Source organism: Opisthorchis viverrini (assembly GCF_000715545.1).
Source record: "Opisthorchis viverrini unplaced genomic scaffold opera_v5_76, whole genome shotgun sequence".
In the NCBI taxonomy this organism is placed as follows: Eukaryota; Metazoa; Platyhelminthes; class Trematoda; order Opisthorchiida; family Opisthorchiidae; genus Opisthorchis; species Opisthorchis viverrini.
Genome location: NW_008751730.1, coordinates 672950 through 682039, shown reverse-complemented (window position 1 = coordinate 682039; position 9090 = coordinate 672950). Strand labels below are relative to the sequence as shown.

At 47.9% G+C, this 9090-nt stretch overlaps 1 protein-coding gene across 1 annotated transcript in view; it reads right to left on the bottom strand.

Moving 5' to 3' along the window:
• T265_04461 (hypothetical protein) overlaps positions 1-6668 on the bottom strand; it is a gene marked incomplete at both ends in the record, with an annotated part of 9330 nt that extends 2662 nt beyond the window's left edge. The window contains 6 exons of the mRNA XM_009169210.1: positions 309-367; positions 415-699; positions 3514-3747; positions 5248-5313; positions 5353-5633; positions 6383-6668. Of these exons, the coding sequence (XP_009167474.1) occupies positions 309-367; positions 415-699; positions 3514-3747; positions 5248-5313; positions 5353-5633; positions 6383-6668 (1211 nt within the window). The remainder of the gene's footprint in view (positions 1-308; positions 368-414; positions 700-3513; positions 3748-5247; positions 5314-5352; positions 5634-6382) is intronic.
• Positions 6669-9090: the final 2422 nt, after the last annotated feature.

Genomic DNA, 9090 nt, shown 5'->3' with positions numbered 1-9090 from the left:
TCTTACGAAGATCCCACACATACACCCCCTCCAGTCACTGACTGATGGATTCGCGCTCTAACTTGAGTCATCTCACACACATACACACTCCCTCCAGTCACTGATTGATGGATTCGTTTATCCATTCACTCACGTACACTTCTCCCTTGATTCTCAAACGCGAAAAATCCTACAAGTTTCAGAGCAGCGCCAACTAGTTGGAGGTGCTCGCTGATAAATCAGGGACGATGTGGTGGGAAGAAAATGGATTCATTCACACACAAACACACAAGCCTCTGTAACACAACACCACGCGTGCTTGTACTCACGTTTGTTCTACATCATCTGTCATCACCTGTTCGGCTTTCCGATGGAACGTCGGACGCTTCTAGAATGGCAAAAGAAGATATCATTATTCAACCACCGTGATCATACCCGCAATCTCCCGGCAGCTGTTTTGTTGTACTCATCTTCCACGAGAAGCTCGAAATCCGAGCCCAACTCATGCAGATCGGCTGCTCGTTTCAGCTCGGTATTGTTATAGTAACAGAAGCTGACGATGTATTGATCTTCTTCTGGGCGAGCTTCTTGGATTGTACCGAAGTAGTAGCCCTCATCCTCGGACCACATACAGATGCACATCTGGCCCACAGTCCAACTAGTGGACGGTACTACTTTGGCAGGCTCTGGTGGTTTTGATTTTGCAAGTTTTTTCGATAGCTACAAAACAGGGTACGAAGAGGAAAAGGATGAGTGTTGAAAAAACGCTACGCTCAGTTTTGGTGCAATTGAAAGATCCCCTGTCGGTTGAAAGGACTAGGGACTGTGTGTACAAAATTAACTGCAACGATTGCACTAAGCTTTATATAGGACAAACTGCTAAGGAATTGCACACCAGAATTGATGAGCATAAAAAAAAGATTAACAAACCACCAAGGAATGCAGAAGAATACCAAACGCTGGTCAAAGACTCAGCGATGGCGGTACATGCCTTAGACACGGGACATAGAATAGATCTGGAGAATGTGGAAGTTTTGAGACGAGGACTGCGATTCACACCACAGCGGCTGATAGCCGAGGCGGTGGAAATTACTAAGCATCACAGTGTGAATAGAATCGAGGGTGTGGAGCTAGCGAGCGTATGGAAAGCGGTCTAAGATAAGCCGAGTTGACATGTGACGGCGTGGTTGTCAATCCACTTAGGATCATTAGAAAAAACCGGGGGATGGGGGTGGAAACCCCAACCGACCAAAGGTCACAGCATCCCTCTTACACAACTTTCTTAGCACTAGCTCACCCACACAGACTAACAGAAGGTTCAAACGAAGTTCAAGAGGAACCATCAAATGAACCGAACCAGAAGAACTAGACCCTAGGCAGGACCCAAACACATGTAGGTTTCCCCACCGACCCAACACTTGTTCAACCACTCTAACACACTAAAATCCCTCGGCCGACACCCAACAGAGATTTAGCTTGACTTAGCTGATTGGTTCTCCTTCCGCCTTAAATCTCGATCAACCTCGGAACCTAGTCACTTGGCCTGACGAAGCTTTTGTGTCAAAAGCGAAACGTTGCCCAGCAATAAATCTACCGATTGTCACCAAACTTTTTCGAAAAGGATAAGTGATACATGTGAACAGAAACAGGCTACCATCAAAATGGACTGACTTCATTCGACCAATTCTAACGGGCATTACTAGAGTTAAGCAGTACCGAAATCAATCCAAATATGCGGATACAAGTGGTGTTCATTCGCACGAGAATCGGCGCTAAATGCGACCAATCCGAGTGGGAGATCGTAGCGCCTCTCGGAATAGTCCCCTGACCAAAAGCTAACACTTTGACGTGGTCAAACCACAGTGTTGAAATGATGGGCTACACTGGCTGAACCTTTCTCTCTTCACAACATGAAAACATGCCAGGAAAAATAACGGAGAGTAGTCAGACCATGAGCTGACACACCACAAGTAATCGCACTGCAAGGTGGTCCGGGGGGTAAAGGAGCATGAAGGAAGTAAGGTGTCCCCGTGGGCGACCAGCACGTCCGGACCTACAGGACTAGCGATGTTGTCTTCCCCCGAGGGAGGATGGGTTGTGAAGGTCGGTCCTGAAATCACACACTATTATTGCCCAACGGCTGGCCGTGACCGATGGCGAAATACAAAACTTATCAAGAAACCGATACTAATCTAGATGAACCTACTGTGTTTAGCACCATTAAGGGGTAGACACTTAAGCCTTACTCTCTGCGACCTCGGGCCAAGCAAACCTGTGAAGCCAACTCGGTCAGACGACTTGGTCAATGTTCCGAGAAGGACCCTTCGGGAAAACCCTAACAAGTGCTGCCCCGGAAGTTTGAGTTACAGGCTAGAGCGAGGGTCTCTCAACAAAACTTCACTGCAATGTGGGTCAGGCTTTCGAATCAAAAGCTCAAGGTGGGATACCGTGAACAAGCCCCCTTGGCCGGTCTGGGGAATCAGGTGTCATTTACCGTCACACTACTTTGTCCATAGATGCAATTAACCAATTCCTCTCACCCTAACCGGTCCACGACTACGCCCTCCAAGGAGTGATCCAAATCACAAGAAAGACCATTAATACGATCAGCTGTTAAATATACAAAGAAACTCACCTGTTTGATGAATCACATTGAAATTATGACCGATAGGGTGAAAGTCCACCTCAATTATAGTATCAAAGGTAAAACCAGAGGAACATTGTGACCAATCAGGAAATCTCGAACTTTGCTTCACATTGGGCTTGAATGTCCCCATCCCAAATACCACTTGTTGGACTTTATGGGCATACTCATTTGTCAGTTGTCCATTTCGATGGACGTCACGATAGGTAGACTTTCCATGACTCCCCTGGGGACATGAGTTGAGCCTTTGTTAAAAAATATATCGCGGGTGTGACCCTAGGACGACCTCAACCTACCATAGGAACGGACAAGAGCATAGCCAGGGTCATTTTTAAACAGATTGGATAATTTTGTGTTTGTCAGTAGTTACGGACAGCCTAAGATGACGATATCGCCCTGCTGTATGCAGCGAGTAAGGCGACCCGGCTGATGGCACCGCGCGCCGACCGATGGGGCATGAGTTTATTTGTATATGTAATTCATGTTTTTACGTAGGCTGGGATAGTGTCAGGGCGCCCACTCCTAGACAGAAGGACGATTAGAGTCCTCAACCAAAGCCTTTGGCTACAAAGCCCAACCGCAAGGCAGCAGTGTTCGGCGAGAAATTCAAATGCATTACTATTTCTACGGAACAAGTCGCCACACGTTCCAACCCCCAATCTGGAGGAGACTGTTCGTCAGACCCCTAACCATTGACCAACCTGGTATGGGACCCTGTGAGTGACGCGGAGACACCCCCCAGTATAGCCCAATGGGTGCGCAAACCGTCACACCACGGTAAGGTCCAGTATCTTCGTGGCGGAATCATCAACAAATCACACAGATGTAGTCGACATCGGCATAATTCCGTGGCGAGACGGCCCAAGTGGTTGGAGCGCGAATTTACTGACCGGAAGGTCCGTGGTTCGAATCCGACCCCCGCCACTCGACTTCCCCTGTCTAGGCTTGGGCAACGTGGCAGTATCCCAGCCCTCGTGCTTACTTCGGGTGGCATGGCAGCTAGGCACCGGAAGGGTGCTACAGCTGAACGCTTTCTTTCTTTCGTGTCCGACCAATTCAATGTCATGTTGATAGTATGAAAGAAAATTTGTGCGTCCAAGCGGGTAGTCTTGTACAAACGCGATCTTCCGGCTGATAAGGTATTGGATTGATGTCGCCGTCCGATCGCCTGGACACCATTCGGTTGCAGCCAGAATTCAAGTCAGTGTTACTACATCCCACTTGTGACTTGTAATTGCTAGCCTCCTAGTTTATTCGGTCGGAAATGCATCAACACGACAAACCAGCGACGAGCAGTCCGCATTTCTTGCTCCTACAGTTAGAAATGGCTCACTAGTTAAGGTGCGGACTTATTGACTAAGGCCCGTGGTTCGAACCCGATCTGCTCTGCATTTTGACTGTTCATTCTCAGGCTGTGACAGCCTGTCAGCATCTCAGTTCTTGTGCTTCTTGCGGGTGGCATGGCAGGCAGGCAGGCAGGCACCGATGGGGTGTTAGAGCTGAACGATTATTTCAGTTATTATTATTAGGTTGGATTCCATTATTGGTATGCATTTTTGCCAGCATACAGCACACGTTGTGATTACATCATAGGTCAAACATACAGAAATTCTCAATGATCAGCTGTTGCGGGTAGTCATTCAGTTCAGATAGAATTAGGCTAATGATGAGATCTTCCAAACGGATAAAGTCAAAAAAATCCAAGTAAGTGATGATCAAATGAAAAAAATCATTCGGCGGTGGCACCCTTTCGGTGCTAAACTGCCATACCACCCGAAGGAAGCACGTGGGCTGGGATACTGCCAGGTTGCCCAAGCTTACACAGAGGAAGTCGACAGGCAGAGGTCGGGTTCAAACCACAGACGATCCGGCCAGGAACTTCGCGCTCTAACCACTGAGCCATCTAGCCCACGTGGCGACCAGGGAGTCGTGGTTTCCACGCGAGAACATTTGACTTTCCGTGTTTTAGAGTGGCATGTTCTGAGTCTGGTATTTTGGTTTGAAACGTTGCAGATTATCTCGTTTTTAAAACACTTCACTTCCTATTATGCTGTTGAAAAGAAACAAGCAAACGGGTCCTTTTGGGCACGTAATAAAAGACGTCTTAGGTCGGGCGGGCAGACATTAGTTTCTTTGATCTGCCATGTGCTGGCTGAGCACACTGTGATCTTTTAGCAGTCGCCAAAGGCGTCCAACTTTTGTGAGTCTTTCTTCGGCAACCGATATCGGAAGTTTGTCCGCGACTGTTACTGAACTTTACCCTCCTGATTCAGATTGTTTAATTTCCTATAATATTGCAAGGCGATTTCAGTAAGAGCTGTTAGTCTTACTGAATGATGAGTACGTGAGCCAAAAAGCACGAGTGTTATTCTTCCATCGCAGGGAAAGCGATCATTCCATAAACCATCCGATGGATTTTTGAACTGACTATCACCAGATAAAAACGGACCTCAAAATGCTTCGGAGACGATTGTGCCGCTTAAAGTGAACCGACGCTGAGATACCAGCCAACCAGCACCAGAAGATACCAGTTCTCAGAAGAGGTCACTTCAAATGACAACTGTACATGTAGGTGACAGAAGACTGAGAGAAATGAAGAGATAGATGACGAGGAGCAAACTAACCTTTCCTGCCATGGCGGACGTCATTTTTCCAAGCTTCTGGGTAAAATAAGTCGAGTCAAGTCTTTGCTAAGAAGAGGTAGTGAGCGCGAGGCAATTAGACCATACATCCAACGATAGTTTGTGCAGATTCGGGTCTGTGACCAACTTGATTGTGTCTGGGGTGAGTGCCAACAAGTCGTCTGATGATAGCTGCCGTTCCACACCAGAGGCACACGAAACGACGGTACACTGACGGTTGTTCACATCAAGTGTTTTCAGAAATCCGAGGGCATAGGCATTTGTGCTAGCGCATTTGTATACACAAAAGTCACCGTCAGACCAGTAGCAGGCGGAAGTCGCCGTAACAGTGGTCATAAAAAGAACGAATGCGGAAACCGAATGATTATCTGGAAAAGACGTGGTAGTAAAGACATTAATAGGGGTAGGACAAAGCCTGTGGGCCACGATATCTATCAACTACTTCTGTATTGCTATACAGCCCGAGGGTAACGAGAAGGCTCAAACACTGACAGATGGACAAGACTTGGGAAGAAGCAACCTGGGAGAGGTGCGTATGAAACCACCTACCTAACCACCAGCACTCGTTCCAGCCCCAAAGCTTTTCCGAGCTCAGTTGGCATACATAAGTAAGGGAAAATGAAAAAAAAGTACAAGAATTGTTGCAGAAATAGCATACGATAGTGAAGAAAACCTTGAGATACCTCAATTGTTGAGGCCTGAAATTACTGGCTGGAAGGCCCGTGATTGAAAAACCAAATTTTGCACCTTGGCCGATTCTCATCGTCATTGTCAGCTGTAACAACCGAATACTTGCTGTACAGTGCTTGCGGCTGCCAAAGATAGGATAGATAGCTGCATATTGGAGGCGGGAGCTGATAAATTGATGCGTAAGTACATCACAGTCAATGGAGTGGGAGGATCGGGAAGGGAGTTATGCATTGAAGGCAATAGCTTGGATGCATGAGCGCCATTGAAAGGGCGACTGAGCCATGTCTGACAATGTCTCTAACCATTGATGTGGACCGTCTCGGGGTCCCCATCCAGGAAGACGGCAGTGACCAGCGCAGCTGAGTTTTCTGGTAATGGCTTTTATACTTCGCTGCCAAGTCATTGTTTGGCCACCTCCATCCTTCACGTGGTTGTGCGAAAAGAGTCCTTCGAGGAAGTCGGTCGACTGGCATACGCAACACGTGGCCAATCCAGCGCAATCTATGCAGTGTGATCAGTTCATCTATCGAGGGTGAGTTATTTCTCCCGAATACCATTCGACGTACTTTGGCATTGCTGATCCGGTGTTCCCACCAGATTCGGGCAATGATCCGAAGACATCGATGGTCAAACACTGAAAGTTTTTTTGACGTCCTCGGCGCACAGCGGCCAGGTTTCTGATCCATATAGTAATACGGAGCGCAGCGCAGCATTGTAAACTCGATCCTAGACAGAGAAGCTGATGTCACACCTACGCCACAGGTGACGTAGGTTCAAAGAAGCTGCTCTGGCCTTCCAAATCCGGGCGGAAATATCATCTTTCGCGAGACCGCCGGGACTGATACAACTGCCCAGATAAACAAATTTGTCTACTATCTCAATCGGTTCATCTGCAAGCATGAGGCTAGCATTCGAGCCCACCCAGTCTTTGCAGGTGTAAAGCCTATGCCCGGGAGAATTACTTAGATTATTTAATATATTTTGACTTACAACGGGGCCAGATCCAAGAGGCGCTATGTCGTCTGAGTACTCGATATCCGTGAGCGGAGATCCAGGGAGCACTTCAACCCCACAGGCATTACAGGCTGGTAGTGGGTCTTTCATGATCACAGGAATGACGAAGTTGAAAAGGAAAGGTGAAAGAGGACAGCCCTGCCTGACACCACCTAATGTGGTGAACTCAGGCACGAGCTGCCCATGGACTTTCACACGACCGCGGGAGTTGGCCAAGAAGGGCCAAGAATTTATGAAGGACGCCTTTGTTCCACAGACACTGCCATAGTGCCCGACGGTCCACAGAGTCACAGGCAGCTTTCAGATCAAGAAACACAACAATTGTCGGTTGCTGGAAACCGTATCGCTGTTCCAGAATTTGTCGCAGGATGAAGATATGATTGATGCATCCTCTTGTAGGACGGAACTCAGCTTGGCTTTTACAAATCCGTCTCTCCCTATGTTTAGTCAACCTTCGAAGGATAAGACAAGAGAGCACCTTCGATGCTACAGCTAATGGGCCGATGTCACGATGGTTTTCAAACAGCGTCCGCGTACTCTTTTTGAAGACAGGGATAACTGTCGATATGCCCCACTCTGCAGGCACCTCTTCGTTCCATATAGCACCAATAAGCTTTGTCAGATGAATCGCTAAGGATTCTCCCTCTTCTTTGAAGAGAGCCGGATACAGATCTCCCGGTCCTGGTGCGCTTTCACGTTTTAGCACGGATATTTCGCACTTTATTTCTTCCGAAGGGCTACCAAGGTTTACATTCCATTCGCCTGTATACACTATCTCTACAGGTTGTGTTGCAGGCCAGCTGAACTGTTCTTCAGAGTGTTCGGCCTATCCTTCCAGCCGACGTTTTCGCGAGTGAATTATTGAGCCATTCTTTTCACTTATCGTTTCGCTGAACGTTGCCATCCTAGGGCCAGTCGATCGTATCAGTTGATATAGGGCACGGCTGTTTCCCGTAGCAAAAGCCTTCTCCATCTCTATTGATTGTACTACTGCCGCATCAGACACATGAAGAACTGTGTTGTCTGGGTACTTGATATCTGCGAGCGGACGCCCCGGGAGAACTTCGACCCCACAGGCATTACAGGCTGGTAGTGGGTCTTTCATGATCACAGGAATGACGAAGTTGAAAAGGAAAGGTGAAAGAGGACAGCCCTGCCTGACACCACCTAATGTGGTGAACTCAGGCACGAGCTGCCCATGGACTTTCACACGACCGCGGGAGTTGGCCAAGAAGGGCCAAGAATTTATGAAGGACGCCTTTGTTCCACAGACACTGCCATAGTGCCCGACGGTCCACAGAGTCACAGGCAGCTTTCAGATCAAGAAACACAACAATTGTCGGTTGCTGGAAACCGTATCGCTGTTCCAGAATTTGTCGCAGGATGAAGATATGATTGATGCATCCTCTTGTAGGACGGAACTCAGCTTGGCTTTTACAAATCCGTCTCTCCCTATGTTTAGTCAACCTTCGAAGGATAAGACAAGAGAGCACCTTCGATGCTACAGCTAATGGGCCGATGTCACGATGGTTTTCAAACAGCGTCCGCGTACTCTTTTTGAAGACAGGGATAACTGTCGATATGCCCCACTCTGCAGGCACCTCTTCGTTCCATATAGCACCAATAAGCTTTGTCAGATGAATCGCTAAGGATTCTCCCTCTTCTTTGAAGAGAGCCGGATACAGATCTCCCGGTCCTGGTGCGCTTTCACGTTTTAGCACGGATATTTCGCACTTTATTTCTTCCGAAGGGCTACCAAGGTTTACATTCCATTCGCCTGTATACACTATCTCTACAGGTTGTGTTGCAGGCCAGCTGAACTGTTCTTCAGAGTGTTCGGCCTATCCTTCCAGCCGACGTTTTCGCGAGTGAATTATTGAGCCATTCTTTTCACTTATCGTTTCGCTGAACGTTGCCATCCTAGGGCCAGTCGATCGTATCAGTTGATATAGGGCACGGCTGTTTCCCGTAGCAAAAGCCTTCTCCATCTCGCGAGCTTTCGATGTCCACCAGAGCTCTTGGTCTTTTCTTAGACTTTTCAACATTTGGCGTTTGAGGGATTTGCGTACGCCGTCGTACTCATTGCCTGCTGGTATGGATTTCCTGACATCGATCATGGAT